The 17007-nt window shown below is 39.9% G+C and overlaps 3 protein-coding genes across 3 annotated transcripts; all 3 read left to right on the top strand.

Annotated features, from left to right (window-relative positions):
• Positions 1 to 1153: 1153 nt before the first annotated feature.
• Positions 1154 to 3633, top strand: LOC121325115 (calcium homeostasis modulator protein 3-like). Its single transcript, XM_041267404.1, has 3 exons — positions 1154 to 1602; positions 2307 to 2562; positions 3098 to 3633. The coding sequence occupies exons 1-3, from the start codon at positions 1316 to 1318 to the stop codon at positions 3554 to 3556; spliced, it is 1002 nt and encodes a 333-aa protein (XP_041123338.1). The 5' UTR covers positions 1154 to 1315; the 3' UTR covers positions 3557 to 3633.
• Positions 3634 to 6449: 2816 nt separating this feature from the next.
• Positions 6450 to 9376, top strand: LOC121326237 (calcium homeostasis modulator protein 1-like). Its single transcript, XM_041269464.1, has 2 exons — positions 6450 to 7361; positions 8649 to 9376. Exons 1-2 carry the CDS (start codon positions 6813 to 6815, stop codon positions 9129 to 9131), a joined length of 1032 nt encoding a protein of 343 aa, XP_041125398.1. The 5' UTR covers positions 6450 to 6812; the 3' UTR covers positions 9132 to 9376.
• A 2549-nt stretch (positions 9377 to 11925) lies between these two features.
• Positions 11926 to 15533, top strand: LOC121325123 (calcium homeostasis modulator protein 2-like). The gene is made up of 3 exons (XM_041267413.1): positions 11926 to 12267; positions 12526 to 13547; positions 13924 to 15533. Exons 2-3 carry the CDS (start codon positions 13005 to 13007, stop codon positions 14317 to 14319), a joined length of 939 nt encoding a protein of 312 aa, XP_041123347.1. The 5' UTR covers positions 11926 to 12267; positions 12526 to 13004; the 3' UTR covers positions 14320 to 15533.
• The last annotated feature ends 1474 nt before the right edge of the window (positions 15534 to 17007 follow it).

The raw sequence follows: 17007 nt of genomic DNA on the forward strand, positions 1-17007 counted from the left end.
GGCCACTGCGCAGCACACCAGGGGAGACTTGGGTCAAAGTAGGTCTCTTGAAACCAGGTTCCAAGCCAATGGTCCTGAAAAGCAGATCAGTTACAAAATAATTATTATTATAAAAGGCAACATTGCTTATAGAGAAATTAACACTGATGACCATATCATTTCAATAGGACTGTTCTCTAAAGGCAGATATTGCTTGGGTTCAGTAATTCCCAGTTTCAACAAAATAGTTGGCTGTCACAAATACCACTAAAGAGCCAATGAATCAACAGATAAACATCACCATGATTGCCATTTAATTACTGATAAAGCACTTCCACATGCTTCCCACTAGATGACAACATTGGTTCTGTTTTTAGAATGATGTTGATTGTCCATCAAAATGGCACGTGACTGTGTCTCTTCTATGTGAAGTATCGCCTTTAAAGGTGTTAATGAGTGCGATAATAAAGCAAGGATAATGTCTTGCTTTTGGTAGAAGGTAAAGCCAGAATTCAAAATTTCAACAAAGCAGATTTTATATTGGTCTGATAAAACTGTAGCTGTAGCTAAACCGCAGCTGTATGATGCAATTCATGCAGCTTTGTTTGTGCTTTTTTGGTACTTCAACAGATTGTTGATATGGCTATTTTTATAGCATAACTGTTTTATTTGGTTATCCCAATAGTTTATGTTGTTTTGAACATTAAATGGTGATGTCCTCAGTTCCTACACTAGGCTTAAAACAGATGCTTTCTGGATATGTCTATAGGTAAATTGGCTTTTGTTATTGGCATATTATCATATTTTTTATCACAAGAGAAATAATAATAGACATGTTAGTTGAAGATGTCTATATGAATATGCAGTAGGACCAGGTGACTGTACATGTAAAAATATCTTTGGTACAGGTGACCTGTGGTGCTAAAATGGGAGGAATTCTGGGAGGACCTTTCCACTGCAGGTTCAGCTTACATCTGATTTGTAAACTGAACGGACACATGCATCGCTATCCGCACCAAAAATAGCTCAACCCGGTTTACAAACCGATTTTCCTGTATTCAGTTTATTTTACTATTGTATTCTTTCGAGACACTTATAATCATACCAATCACACATAACTGAGAAGGATAAATAGCCACATATAAATAACTTACTAAGAGAGCCGAAGCGTCCGTGGAATCTGTTCTGTACAGTGAGAGCAATCTCGCTTGGAGGACGGGACTGAGTTTCAATTCGGATTCAGTAGGGCTACATGGTGGCGATATCAATAAAGAAAGTTAGAGTAATAAATATATAGATTTGAACATACATTTATTTAAATAAAACTTTGGCAACCATGGAACGTTTTCGTATGGTGTTCCAGTACTTTCAATCCAACACTGAATCCGTAGCGAACGGGATCTGCGCTTTGCTGACTCTGGCAAGCGTGAAGATGTACACCATCTTCGATTTCAACTGCCCATGCCTTCCCAAGTACAACGTGCTGTACGGCATGGGGGTCATGTTCATTCCGCCGGTGGTGCTGTTCTTTGTGGGGATCATCGTCAACAAGCACTCGGTTATGATGCTGGAGGAGTGGACGAGACCCACTGGAAAGCGGAAAAAGAACCCAGCTATTATCAAGTAAGGGGGTATTTACTGAGGGGAGCGGTCAGGAATTGGTTGATGTTGAGCGGGGGAATGCGCTTTTTAATTTAGCTCATGCCTCCTGCAAAGTAAGTGTGTGCGCCGCGGGGTCTGTTTTAGTTTATTTGTTCTCTGCATGCCGTTTTTATGCAGTGACGGGCGCACATTAATCTCTTTTTTAACTCGATATGCTGATTTGTGAGACTGGTTGAACAGCTGGTCGTGTCGCTGGTGACACAGTGGGTGTCAAGTAGTTTGTTTAGTGTCCAGTGCATCTTCTATCTATACATACATGCATACTGAATATACTGCTGATTGCCATATGTCCCGCTAGTCTACACGTTTTCAAAAGTTTTAACACGGTCCTGTTTCATAGAAGGGTTATTCCTTAAATGTTTGTGTTTATTTATTTTATTTTTACCCAGTATCACATCCCCCCCCCCCCCCCCCCCCCCCCCCCCCCCCATATACTGTTCAAATACTGGGTTACGAATTTCAGAACTAGCCTGCCTGTCAGGAACAACCTATATTTAATCTCATAATCCAAAACACTTGGCTGTTTTTGGTTTTTAGAGGCTTCACGTCATTATAATAGTTTTACCACGCCTGACTGAGTGTGTATAACATACAGCAGGGACTACAAACACAGCTCTAAACCTGAAGGTTTTCACATTGTTTTAATAGTTTGCTCCCCTGTTCAGGTTCATGTTCACAAACTTGATTCAGAGAGCCATGATTGCCCCCGTGGTCTGGATCTTAGTGACCCTGCTGGATGGAAAGTGCTTCATCTGTGCCTTCAGTGTCACCGTGGACCCCAGCAGATTTAATGGCCTCCCGAACGTGCCAGGCTTGGATATAACCCGCGTCCTGGCCAAGGTTCCCTGCAAGGAGGACATCATCTTCCAGAACACCACCTCACGGAAAGCTGTGTCCCGCTACCTGCGCTGCTGGTCCCAGGTGAGCCCAGTCCTGCCATAATGGATGCAGTAAGTTATTCCTCATTGCCATTCCCAGGCCTCATGCACATTCTCCTATATCGTTTATGTGAACCTGTACGGTATATTTGAACCCAATATATTGTAGCAGAAAGACATTTCAATATGCTCATCTCATCTGATATACGTTATATAGTTATAGTTTGTTCATATTTGTTGGGTTGGCTTGTACCTGGTTGAGGGATTTAGGTGGCAATATGTAGTCCTGTGACTGGTCAGAGGAGAATCTGCATTGTTGTGAGTGTTAAAAAGCCGTTAGGAAGGTGCAGTGTGATTTATTTTTTACACAGTTTTCCTCCTGATCTCCTCTACCCTTTGCATGCTACACAATGGTGCAGTGTGATTTATTTCTTACAGTTTTCCTCCTGATCTCCTCTACCCTTTGCATGCTACACAATGGTGCAGTGCGATTTATTTCTTACAGTTTTCCTCTTGATCTCCCCTACCCTTTGCATGCTACACAATGCACTCTGACAGTGTCTGTTCTCATTCCTCAGGCTCTGGGCTGGAGCATCCTCCTCTTTCTCATCATGCTGGCAGTCGTGGCTCGCTGCCTCAAGCCCTGTTTCAACCACGCCGCCTTCCTGCAGGCCCGCTACTGGAGCAGCTACGCGGACCTCGAGCAGAAGCTCTTCGATGAGACCTGCAGCACACACGCCCGTGAATTCGCACGCAAGTGTGTCATCCAGTTCTTCGAGAGCATGCACGAGGAGATGTGTCAGGGCATGATACTGCCCCTCGATGACGAGGATGACCCCCTGCACGGCATTACATCTCGCAAGCAGGTCAACGAGCTGCTTAAAGCCTGGTACCGCTCCAAGCCTGACCTGGACATCACCAAGATAGCCCAGCGGCAGTACAACCGAGCCCGGGTCCGAGTCACCTGGGAGGGAGATCAGAACGAAAGCAGGCAAGCCTTCAAGCAAAACGGACATTCTCCCCATACAGACGTCTAGCACAGATCCAATGTACATGGAATACTATTACTAGTAATACTGGTACTGTGCTAGTCAGAATGTAATAACCATGTCTATTGTCAGACAAGCTGTGAAGTTTTTTTTTTTTTTTTTTTAACTTTATGTAGGAATGAACCAAACCTTTAAGTATTAAAAGGGGTTAACGTTGCACTATACTACATTGTCAAATTTGTTAATGCTTTCCTCACTGAATATAAAAGACAATACAAAAAATGTCAGTTTAAAAACTCATGTTTTGGTCATACCATTTATCACACACTTCCAAAAAAAAAAAAAAAGTGAGTTACTACAAGTACAAATCTTAAACCACCAAAACTACTGAAACGTACACGAGCAAGCATTTATAATAGATACTGACTGGCGGCAATTCATTTGTGATGCTTTATTGCATTTTAAAGCCAAAAAAACTCTTTGTTGTAACTTATATATAAATGCCAGTCTCTATATATTATAAAACAAAATAACAAATGGGGCCTTAGGTTATAATTGGATCTCAGGGTTATGCAGGTTGTGCAGTGAGTTATGTGACTTGCAGTGAAGGTGATTTGAATTTGCTTACCCATGTTTGCATTTTGGTGTCGATTTCTCATTTCCATCGGCAGATGGCTTGCAAATGAGACATCTCTTTTACCTTAAAACAACAACTCACCATTTCACAGGGCTCCTAGTTCTGATGTGTCTGTCTCTGGGAATATCTTCACTTTAAATAGCATCTGTTCAATGTGAGTGCAGTGAGTGATCACATTCGCACAACTTTACAAGAAAATATCAAGTTGTCAGTAATAGCCAGTTTGTGTAACTAGTTACAAAAAAACTCCAATGACACAGCTTTCCGTGTTTGCACAAACACGCTTGCTAGGTAGTTACAGTATATAAAAGAAAAGCTCTAATATTGTTTGAATAGGCTGCATATTAATATCAATTGTGTAATGTATCTTGTTTACAGTAGCTTCGTTTTCATGTATCTTTTCACACCCAGTGTGTTTAGCATACCAATATTACAATATGTGTAACAGGTTTATTCCGGAATGTAGAGAACCTCCTGCTGTCAAAGCTGAGACTTTTCAGCTGTTTCTAGGCAGAGCCTAATTTTGCATAATTCTGCATATCTGCTGGGCTTTGCACCTTTAACTTGTATTTCAGGGACCTTGTACAAATACTTTTACAGTTTTTTCAATTTTGTTACAAAAATAAGTTCTGCTTGGTAACCATGGCTATTGCCTATCACATTCACAAAGAGGACAGTTCAATGAATCTGGAGGTAGTGGGCTCTGGTCCCAAAATCTCTTATCAAAAAACATTTTACTCCAGTCTGTCAAAGCCTTCTTCTCTTTTTATGACTGCAGTACCATTTGTCTTTTAGGAAGAAAAGTTGAAGGTATTCAAACCTATAAGGAATTGGTAGAAACGGCAAGTTTTTCAAGTTTTGCAAACCGTGCGCACTGTCCTGGTTCTCCTGTGAGTGTCTTGTGACTTTTAAACGGTGTCTTGATCAGGTTCTGGCCCATTCTACCAGTTTCCTGATTCAAATCTCAGTTTTACATGAGAATTGCATTCAGTGCCTATGTAAATGATTGCATTGTATTGCAATAGAGTGAAATGAACTTTATGTAATTTTTATAATTTTACAAAAACAATGCTGCTATAGGATGTATTCACATCTGCAATACTGGTAACCCTGTCTTTAGCTGCATTTTCACTGCACTGAACCATACTATGAAAATCATCCTTAATGATGTCTAACAAATGGAAATTCTGTGCCAAGCAACACTGGACAGGTGAAACACATCTTTTTGCAATGATATTTACCTGGGAACTAACTGTTATTTTTCTCTAATTCAAAATTACTGTAATTAAACTAGCACAGATGTATAGATGTAAGTAAAAACTGCAGTAAAACCACAACAAATCCAGAAAGTACTTTCTGAGTTATTAGCTGTTTTCAATACAGAAACTACAGTTAATACAGCTGTGTGAACTTCTGTGATTACTTCACTAAACTGTACTATCTATTAGCAGAGAGAAATTTAATAAAACAAGAGCAAACCGTGAATTATTAACTCTAATTGTAAAACAGCAACGATAGTTAACATTGCAGCATGACCTATAATATTTACTATACTACAGTTCTACAGTTATAAACACTATAGTGTACTTTATACTTACACCTCACTAGTAAAATTAGTCTAGTTAAAAATACGATAGTAAGTACTACAGTGACACTAGCATAGTAAATGCACTGTAGTTTTAGTAGTGTATGCAGTTTCTTCCTGCATGACAATATCAATTTCTTTGATGCATAAAATGTTTTTGTTATGTTATGGAAAATATATATATATATATATATATATATATATATATATATATATATATATATAATATATATATATATATATATATATATATATTCATATTAACTTCGATAGAATCTTCAAAGTGATATTGGTGTACATTATTTTCTACTGTACGATGCAGTTTGCTTAAGGCTTGATGGGACTAATGCTGTAGGTGGCCATATGTGGTTCACATCGAATTTGAAGGTGTGGCGTTGCTGTGTTAGTCCGAGCTGTGGGAGGAAGATATAAACTAAATACTTGAAAACATGCCAGAAGCATCGGGGGGCAAGCTGAAAAATCAGGTGCACGAGAAGACGACGGGGAATGAAAGCATTTCTCGTGCATCAGATAATGCAAAACTGCCGTAATATAAACTATTAAAGGGAAATTATCGCGTGCCATTGATAAACACAAAGGCACAGGCTATTGGATATTAAAGAAAATATCACGCAGACCATTCGAAACTATGGAATTTTAAACATTTTCATATAAGGGGAATGGAATACATTTTACAGTGAAAGTAGCACTGTGGGGGAAAAAAATGTAAAATGAGGGACGGGACGGTGGGTTTACTCTAAAAGGGAAGGAAGTATGTTGGAACTGTTTGTATTGAATTGGAAATTGCAAACTGAAGTAAAGATTAACGAAGAATTCCGAAATTCAACTTTAAAAAAAAAACAACAACATATGATTAACCAAAGAACTGCAATTTCACACCGTGTTTGGATCACACGTGGGCCTAAATTGTGGGGAAGCATCCAAAAAACGTACTTTTGATAATCTGTGTTTGGTTTGCCAACAGAAATAAAAAAGAACCATATAGCCTATTTATAGTCGTTATATTTTTCAATAAATATTCATAGTTTATTGCACAAGGAAAAAAGAAAAAGACCATTAAAATGGATAAATTCCGCATGATTTTTCAGTTTTTGCAGTCCAACCAGGAATCCTTTATGAATGGCATCTGCGGGATTATGGCGCTAGCCAGCGCGCACCTTTACTCGGCTTTTGATTTCAACTGCCCTTGTCTGCCAGAGTACAACTTCCCTTACGCGATTGGGATTCTCTCGTTGCCCCCGTTCTTGCTGTTCCTGCTCGGCTTCGTAATGAACAACAACGTGTCCATGCTGGCAGAGGAGTGGAAGCGGCCAGTGGGGAAGCGCAGAAAGGACCCGGCGGTACTCCGCTACATGATCTGCTCTATGACACAGAGGTCCATGATCGCCCCGATTGTGTGGATTTCGGTTACGTTGCTGGACGGGAAATGCTTCGTCTGTGCCTTCAGCGTTAATGTGCCGCTGGAAAAATTCGGCAACGTCAGCGACCACGGGCTTTCCGACATTGATATGCTAAGGCTGCTTGCCAGAATCCCCTGCAAGGAACTCTTTGATGGGCATGCAGTTGTCTCCAGGGATGTTGCGGTAAGATACCTGCGCTGCATTTCTCAGGTAAGATCAGGCAATCACGCATGTCTTTTTGCAGAGTACAAATAGCATGCCAATGCAAGGGTATACCCATTTTCTAGAAATCCTATATGTGTCGCTTTTTTTTATTATTATTTTTTTTTTGATCAGTGATCGGCTTGGCTTGGCTTGATTAGTGTTGCCTATAGATAATGCAATTGTAATTATGAAACATCATATTGCAATCAAGGGCGCTGGAACTAGAGGGGCTGGGGGTGTGGCAGCACCCCCTTGGCTTTGTATGGTTTCCATCATATAAAGGGGTTACAGTTTTGTTCAATGGCTTTCAGCACCCCCACTATAAACATTATTCCAGTGCCACTGATTGCAATAGCAAGAGGCAACTAATCTAGATCAGGTCGTATCTTCTACTATTGCCTAGAGTTTATCAGCAAGAGTATTATCAAAGACATTTATACAATTCATCTCCAGAAGAGCTATTGATCTGCTCTGATGCATATTTCTCTTTCCAGTGCTTGTGTTTGGGTGGTTCCACTGTTAGTTGAATTGAAGTGTCTTGGAGGAGTGCAGTAGTTTCGATAGCTATTGTGAGTTTACTAATGGAATAAGCTGACTCAGTATTAGTTCAAGCAGTCTTTCTAAGGACTAGTTTAATTCACTAACGTCTTGGTTCACAAACCCTGATTATCACTTGAATTAGAATAACATTGGATAGTCCAAGGTTAGTGCTCATTTAGATCTGTGAAACCAGCCCAGGAGTTGGCATTACTTTTTAATAATAATTTTAATAATTGTAACATGTTTCAGTTAGTGTTGCTGCTGAGTTGCTGACTAACTCAATGTGTTTGTTTTTGTGTGTCAATTCCCCATTTAAATGAGCCTCGGTCTCAATGTGTACTCTATAGGTTAAATAAATTATGACAAAGAAAACATAAACATTACTTACAGTAACACTGAAAGATATTTCTGTAGACTTCTATCTGATAATACTGTGCTGTAGACATCCTTACATCATGATATTCCCTTCAGCCACTGTGTGCACAATTGTACCATGTTGTTAATTTTCCTATCTATGTACAGTATATGTTTTATAATATATATATATTATAAAACATATACTGTACATAGATAGGAAAATATTGTCACACTCCATAGAGTTCACACAAATTGTTTTCAGAAGAGCTAGGTCACCAGATCTCTTACTGCTGTTGGACAGGCAGGTTAGTGAACAAGGTCTGTGATCTAAATAGACATGCTCCTGCTACTGCAAGATAAGATACTTATTTCTCTCCCTCTCCCTTTAATACCCAGGCTTTTGGCTGGGCTTTTCTGCTGGTGACGACCATACTGGCTTTCCTGGCGAGGGCAATCCGGCCCTGCTTCACCCAGGCCGTCTTCCTGAAAACCAAGTACTGGTCTCACTACATCGACATCGAACGCAAGCTCTTCGATCAAACCTGCACGGAGCACGCAAAGAGCTTCGCCAAGGTGTGCATCCAGCAGTACTTCGAGGGCATCAGCGGGGAGATACGCCACCTCCACCAACAGCACAGGCCAGGGCACAACAGCAAGGATTCGGACGAGGACAGCAAGGATGACATCGAGAAGCTGCGGGGGGTCACTGACCAGGAGGACATGAACAAGGTGCTGAAGAACTGGCACAACTGCAAACCACCTCTCAACATAGGCAAGACAGTGTATCAGAACGGTCATGGGTGCACTAAGCACAACAACCTGAACAACAATCCCGCTCCACCCAGGAAAGAGGTCGTGGCCTACTATAGTAAGGTTTGAGTGTAACAAAATGCTGCGGGGTAGTGAAACCAAAAATAAAACTTTTCGAGTAGATAATAACTATAACTGGAATCAGCCACAGAAATTGCATCAAAGGGAGAATTCCCATTGTGATTCCAATTCAGTATTGGCACTGCCCACTAGGGGTCAACATAGACATGGATGTGATTTATTGAGTTTGACATCATATAATATTTTTAATGCAGGGAAGTGGGACACATTGAAAATAATAAAAAATATTTAATAAAAACAGGAAAATGCATACAATGTGTTATTGTTTGTATTTTTGTTAAACAAAACTACTCCAAGAAGCATTTTATAGTAACGTGCACATATTGAAGATTTTGAAAAGAGGTGCTAGTTCTACTCAAACGCCACCATCTGCTCCTGGATTCTTGTGACTGGTTCAAGAGAAAAAATCAACTCATACTGTAATGATGTACTGTAATGTTTGTGCTATAAATCACAACATACTGGAGTTATAACTATAAAAAAAACTACCAGTTGGATCAATAACCTTGTCTTTTATATAAGAGAGAGAGAGTCAGACTGCACTGGAGTGAATATGAAATGACAAGACAGGCGTTTCTATTTCTGACTGTTAAATTTTTCTCTGGTGGACTGAATAAATCAACCCCCAAATGTGTTCCCTGATATGAGGATGCATTCAGAAGTCTGTCGATAAACACACATGAATGACCTTTCTATGCCTGTGTGTTTGCATTGACTATTGGTTTCCATTCTATTTCACTAATGTTTTGTTTTCAATGTCATAAATAGGCCGGTAGGCCAACTGTATCAACACTGCTTTTGCGCAAAAGTCTTTTTCGTAGGATGAGACATACAACTTGGGCTCCATCTGTTCTACAGCTGTGCAGTTGCTGGGAATAAGAAAGCCTGGGATCCTAGTCTCTTACAGTAAAACAGCACAAAGAATGTTCTGATGGGTACTGTGTATAAATATATTCAAATTAAGCACAACAGAATCTCTAGTAAGACCACTGAGGGAGTGAATAACATTAATAATAGACATAATGTAGGGCCATGTTTGCAATGTGTTTACCGTTGTTTTTAATTAATCTAATCTATTATAATCAATGAACAGTTTCTGTTGTTCAGTGCAGTTTGACAGTGAAACGGTCTTGTAGTTTCAAAATTAAAGATGTGTGAGCTAATACTGACCTGCTTAAAAGCAGTTGTGGGTATTTTGAGCAATCACAATTTCCCTTTCATGCCCCTGACAATAAACAAAACTCAGCTGTGCATCCTGGGGCTAATGAAGCCACTATGACAGGCTGGTTTTGCATTGCTCACTGCTTGCTGCTCACTGCCGGGTTTGCATTGCTCTAAACCCAGTTGTTCACACGGATAAAGCTGCAACCAAAAGCAATGTTGGTTTTCAAATCGGAAACTTAGCAAATCTCAGTCATTTACATACATGAAAATAAAAATCCTGGACATGCAAATCTATATTCAGAGCAATTTTAGTTCCACCTTTTTTTAACATGTTGTTTATTTAAAATAACATGCACAGTTGTTTGTTCTTTTCTCATATCTTTTTATGATTTTTGCTATCATTCTATGGCAGACAACTAATATTATTGCAGGGGACCCATACATGTACAAAGCTGAAATGGAGAATTCACTGAGAGGACGTGTTTGTTTATTTGATCAAGCACTGCAGTGCCTATCAGCTTCAGGGTGCAGAGAGACTGTCTTCTAACTGTGAAGGAGTGATGCAAGTGTTCTATAAAGCTGTCTTGGTCACAAGTAAACAAAGCAGCTGTTCAGGCTGAAACTGGTGACGCATTTATGCAACATATCAGCTATTTTCAATTTATTCCATGACCATGACAGGTCATTAATAGACTGTTTTCCAAGCTATATAAAACACAGCAGATCATTAATATTGTATATGTATTAGAGGCCTGCACCGTGAAAAATAGCCGGGTAGCCGGATCGTTTTCATATTATTAATGTTTTAAGTGATGCGACATGTTTAAATACTATCTAGTACACGTACATTTGGTCCCTTCAGATCTGTAGACTTTTTCAGTTATGAGGGTTTGATCTATGGGTTTTTTAATTTTTTTATAATTATTTTTTTAATGTTTTATACTGTCGGCTAAAATTAAATTCATGTTTATTTGTTATAGTCAACCTTCAGGAATTTCTAGTGGCACACGTTCGCCTAAATTAGAATATTCGCACAAGCATATTTTCAGTCGCAGTGCCGAGCCCTGTTGTTGTGTTGCTTTCTTTCTAATTTAGTTCCTGAGAATAGTCGCCGCAGTTCATATTATCGAGGTGAACTTACTGCTCGCTGTGTGTTGTTGTTTTCTGTAAAACACTGATATCCTGTCAGTTAAGAAAAGGCTCGATTCAAAAGCTTGTTTTAATGCTGTCTTTATTACGCCGGCCAGAGACCCGCGCTTACAACTATATTGTCATATGTTCTACAGTTTCTTTAACTTCTCAAATTAAACATCGAAAGCGGGTTTTAAAAAGAGATCCGTGTAGCATGGGGTAATTTAAAACCCGGATTTTCGGGTAACCGTGCCGACCTTTAATATGTATTAACCATATATATATATATATATATATATATATATATTATATATAATATATATATATATATATATATATATAAATATATAACATGGAATTAATAGGGTATACTTGTGCGGCTTTAATTGCACTGCAATTCCACTAATTCTCTTTGTTCTGTGTTGACTCATTCCTTAAAATAACAAGTATGTACTTCAAAGCCCTTCCTTAGCTTCATGGCAGAACATTATCCTTTTGGTATATGTACATGTGTGTTTTTAATGAAAAATGGACTCAAAAAATACCGTTATGCTATTCATACACATTTCCCATTTATTCCGGTTATAGAGAGTCCATTCTATGCTCCCAGAATGTATTTATTTAGGCTACGGCTGCTTTAAGGGTGTTAAACACTGCCTTTTTTGAATCAACCAAGTACAACATCCTGCTTTTAAAGTACCCTAAATTAAACCCAGCCTTCGGCATTCCTACAGATGAAATCACAGCCTGGTTTTTAAGACTGCTACGTTTGAACATCTGAGATTCTAAATGTTTAAAGAAACTCTTAAAAGGTCTCATTCTTACTTTGGTAAAGTATATTCTTATTAAAATACAATTTTCTATTGCCTGACCGAGAGTGAATGGATAAATATGAATGTTAACCAAACAACCTTTAAGTGGCAATGGAAAAAATAAGAAGCGCTGCTGACTGAATAACATTTCTTTCCTGAAAAAAAGAACTAGAGGGAAAGCAGCATAACTGTTTGACTGCTCAGTGTATTGTTTATGTTTCTGATGTAATTGTGTTTTCTGTTCACTTTGTTCTATTGATCTTTGATGATTTTAGGCTCCTGATCTTATACGGCAAGTCTGGTGTATTCACCTTAGGAGAGTGTTTGAAAAAATAAGAAAGAAAGAAAGAAAGAAAGAAAGAAAGAAAGAAAGAAAGAAAGAAAGAAAGAAAGAAAGAAAGAAAGAAAGAAATGGGGAAACATTCTGTAAACACTGAAACTGGACCAATCAACCCTTGAGTCTATAACGACTTTGAGGAGCTCTTGGAAAAATTTGATTAAACAGGAAACGAAAGAAAATATTTTGAATGACTGCCTGGGGCCTGGGAATTATTTATTTTTTTATGATGTCAATGCCTTCTTTCCATGGAAGTATTGTGAAGGTTTGAAGACATACAACAGAACTTACAAAAAGACATCTTTGCAGATTTTTTGGGTAGCCTTTGAAGCAGTGTTTATGTTCAGAGGTTGTGTTCTAGGGCAAGAGGATACAATTCCTTAGGCCGTGAGGTTTGGAAGCAAAAACAAGGCAGAAATGGCCTCCTTAATTGCAGAGAACTTTAAATTTGTTTCCTTGTTCTTCAAGAGCAAAGACGTGATGATTTTTAATGGTCTCATCGCGCTGGGTACTGTGGCGAGTCAAGAGGTCTATAGTGTCTTTGCCTTCAGCTGCCCCTGCTCCCCAGAACGAAACTACCTGTATGGCCTGACAGCGATCGGAGTGCCAGCCTTGGCTGTGTTCCTCATTGGCGTCATGCTGAACAGGAACACTTGGAAGCTGGTCTTTGAGTGTCGCACCAGGGGCAGCAGGAGCCTCTCTTCCACAGCTGGCTTTGCTCTGCTGGGGTCCATTGTGGGACGGGCGATGGTGGCGCCTTTTACCTGGACGATCATATCTCTACTGCGTGGAGAGCCCTACGTTTGCGCTCTGAGTGAGTTTGTTGATTTAACCTCTCTGGACAGTTTTCCTGGAGGCCATGGAGCTGGCACCTTGGCCAGGTTCCCCTGCAAAGATGTCCCAGCTGAGATGAAGAGCTTCAAGGAAGAGATTGTGCGCCGACTGAAATATGAGTCTCAGGTAATTTAGTCGTTACTGTAAATATCTGAATCAGTGTTAATGCGCAAGTAGCTTCAATTTTTTTTCTTTGCTATTTTATGGTATTGCAATGATTCAGAGAACTTCTGGGTTCTGTTGCATCAATATTAAGTTACTGTATTATCATTTTTCAATAAATACATTTTTTTGGAATAAATAAAGGAAACTTGTTAAATTCTGGTTAAATCCTTCTTGTGTGCGTTCCTTCACACAGAGAAATACATAACTAATTCAGTTTCCTTACAATGCTATTGAGTGACCGGAGCCTGCATTTAAAAAGTAGGTAGACTGTCAAAATGAGGAGGAAGTTTTGTTCAGCTCATTAGTTGCCCGCACTGTGATTGTGTCTCTCCTGCAGCTCCTGGGCTGGCTGCTGGTGGGGCTCGCTGCCGTCATCGTCTTTCTCCTCATGTGCTTGAAGCGTTGCTGCTCCCCTCTGGGAAACCACCAGGAGGCTTACTGGTCCCAGTACCGCTCCAGCGAGAACGATCTGTTTCAACGCACCGCTGAGGTCCACGCCAAGCTCCTGGCTGCCACCAATGTCAAGCAGTTCTTCGGCTTCGTGGCCCTGGACAAAGAGGAAAGGGAGCAGGTGAAGGAATTTGCTGTGGAGGATGCCACTCCCAGCTTGCAGTGGAACAAGATCACAGGGGTCTACCTGTACCGTGAGAACAAAGGTGTCCCACTCTACAGCCGCCTGCACAAGTGGGCCAAAGACATGACCAATGCCAACTTGGACACTAATGGAAAATAATCTGACCTTTGTACCATGTGATGTTCTACAGCAAGCTGCAAACAATGCACCAAGACTGAAATCTTTGCACTGTCTCACATTCGCAATCATAGTTCCTTGGTGTCTGTTTACCACATTCCTCATCGGCGGGTTTCAGAAAGCTGAAATCTGTCAGTTCATGAAACCTGATTTTTTAGCAGGCCTATTATTGACAGATTTCACTCTGTGAACCAAATAGGAATGCGACTGTATCTATTTGCAGCAACATGGGGTATCACAGGACATTTTTCCTTATTTATTTTTTATTTACATTGGATTGAAAGTTTCAAAATGGGTGTAACAGGGGTGTTCTGTTACAGTGTGGGTTTCCACTGAGAGATGAGAGACACAGAGGGTTTGTAGTTGAAACTCCGCTCAGGCGTATAAGGTTTTATATATTTACAAGGGGTTGCAGTGGTTGTTGGCTGCACTAGTGTACCAGCAATGGCATAATTAGTGCAGGATAACATACACAAACACAGTGTACATCATTGTAAAGAAGCCAAACAAAACACAGTGAGAAACAACAGCTATCAAACAAAAGGTGGTTAAGCTTGGGCTGTGTGCTGTGCCCGCTAAAAGGGAGGTCTCGCTTCAGGAACCTTCTCCCTACACAAATTAAATAAACTGGATGGGATTAAAATCCCCTAAATCAATCCCTACCCTAGTTGTAACAATTATCCTGGTTACACACGCAGTGATAATTGTGGTTGGTCCATCAAGTTCACTCTCCCTAGCTATCCATACAGGTCTGAATCTTCACCCCGGTGAACGGGAACAGGAACAGGAACCGGAACCGGAACCGGAACCGGAACCAGAACCAGAGCCAGAACCTACAACACACAAAGAAGAGCAAAGAAACTCTCTTTAAAGGCAGGTGACCATTGTTAATTGATTGTCAATTCTTTCAATTGACACCTGGCCACCTGCTGCACATTCCTTTCAATTAGACAGGGAGGGGAGTCTAATCTCCCAGCCCTGCCATATCTAACCAAACAAAAATACATTCTTATGTGCAAATCAAACAAGAATATATTCTTTACAGGGGCAGGCCTCACCCCGGCCACAATGGGCTTAAAAGGTAGCATATTTTGTAACAACTGTAAGTCACCCTGGATAAGGGCGTCTGCTAATAAGTAAATACATAAATAATTTTGAAACATATAACAATGCGCTTTTAAAACTGTACGTGACACTATACTTTATATAACAATAAAATGTATCTTTATACAACCTGTTTTCCTTACATTTCTTTGGTTTGAACAGGAACCAGTGTGTACATTTTTATATCAGATATACTTAAAAAGCTTTGAAGCAGATTTATGCAGTTGAGGTAAGCGTAGTGCACAGCGCTATAAATCAGGTCTTGGGATCCCAGCGCTGTGCTTGAGCTCCCTGCCTGATCGATTCCCAGCTGTGATACTGCTTCTTGTCACTCTGAATGTCAGTCCAGTGATGGAATGAACGCGGGTGATGGGAGTTCTTTTGAGATCAAGGTAAGAAATCAAATGCATTAATGTTTGTTTTTTTATGTTTATTATTTTGCAGAACCAATGTGCAGCATGCATATGAATGAACAATGCTTTATATAAATAGTGTTTCTAATGCTGCAAACAGCTTCTGTATTCCAGTTACAAAGTTCACGCTGTTCCTTCTTATCCCTCCTCGGCCCCTTTTCATTTTGAATTTTTTTTTTTTTTAGTCATACTCATTAGGTTTCTTTTATTTTTTTTTATTGCCTTAGAGATCCTAGAAAAACAGAACTGCTGTGTATGATTAATAATGGAATGCTCAGTAACGAATACAGGCACAGGGCAAATTACATTTGTTTTTTTAAATTATTTTTTAACTGTGATGAAAATTTGGAATCCAATGTAGCTGATCCAATGTAATTTAATATCGCATGATCTTTAACGAGTAACCACCACAGGAATAAAACAAGTCTATTCAGCACCTTAGAAGACAATTAATTCTCAGGACATAATATAGGCTGAACAGACCTGTGGAGTGATCTCCCCACTCACCAGACTTGACGCCCTGGGATTAGTTCTCACGGGGGTTGCCTGAAGTCAGTAGTGTACACTGAAACACCCAGGAGCTTTGCCAAATTATTGAGATTTTTGTAATTAGAGAGCCGTAATGTAAAGTGCCACTTCATCTTCAAACCCTAGTAGACTCTGATCCCACCGTATCAACATGTCTCCTGTGAGTTTCCTTTCCTGGATTCTTTATCTCATCTCTGTCTTTGTCATTTGCATTTCCCACATGCCACTGCCTCCCTTATGCTTGGGACCATACAGCTAAGATCTGATGACATCATCAGGACTGCGTGTTACTCTGTGTGGGTGCTCGATTGAGACTACATTGCATCTCTTTCAGATTCTTCCCTTTTATTCATTTGTTTTCACAAGGAATAGAACCACATTAAGAATGGAAGACATTTGGAACCAGGCTGTAATAATGCAAAGTAAGCAGCTGCTGTTGTTTGGAAAGCGGAGTGGGGGTGGGGGGGTTCCTTTGTTCACTGCACAGCTAACCCTGGGCAGGCTGCCAGTATATCATACGGACACTGTCTGCACTGATAACCACTGCTTGGCCTTTCCGTCATCTCTGTCTTTGTTATGCTTTCCAGAACCGAGCACATGTGATCAGGCTTTCTCTTTTTTTTAC

Source organism: Polyodon spathula, chromosome 13 (genome assembly GCF_017654505.1).
Source record: "Polyodon spathula isolate WHYD16114869_AA chromosome 13, ASM1765450v1, whole genome shotgun sequence".
In the NCBI taxonomy this organism is placed as follows: domain Eukaryota; kingdom Metazoa; phylum Chordata; class Actinopteri; order Acipenseriformes; family Polyodontidae; genus Polyodon; species Polyodon spathula.

Coding starts and splice junctions, on each gene's coding strand:
- LOC121325115 (XM_041267404.1), top strand. CDS start 1,316: ATGGAACGTTTTCGTATGGTGTTCCAGTACTTTCAATCCAACACTGAA. Junction 1,603..2,306: donor AAGAACCCAGCTATTATCAA/GTAAGGGGGTAT, acceptor TCCCCTGTTCAG/GTTCATGTTCACAAACTTGA. Junction 2,563..3,097: donor ACCTGCGCTGCTGGTCCCAG/GTGAGCCCAGTC, acceptor CTCATTCCTCAG/GCTCTGGGCTGGAGCATCCT.
- LOC121326237 (XM_041269464.1), top strand. CDS start 6,813: ATGGATAAATTCCGCATGATTTTTCAGTTTTTGCAGTCCAACCAGGAA. Junction 7,362..8,648: donor ACCTGCGCTGCATTTCTCAG/GTAAGATCAGGC, acceptor TTTAATACCCAG/GCTTTTGGCTGGGCTTTTCT.
- LOC121325123 (XM_041267413.1), top strand. CDS start 13,005: ATGGCCTCCTTAATTGCAGAGAACTTTAAATTTGTTTCCTTGTTCTTC. Junction 13,548..13,923: donor GACTGAAATATGAGTCTCAG/GTAATTTAGTCG, acceptor TCTCTCCTGCAG/CTCCTGGGCTGGCTGCTGGT.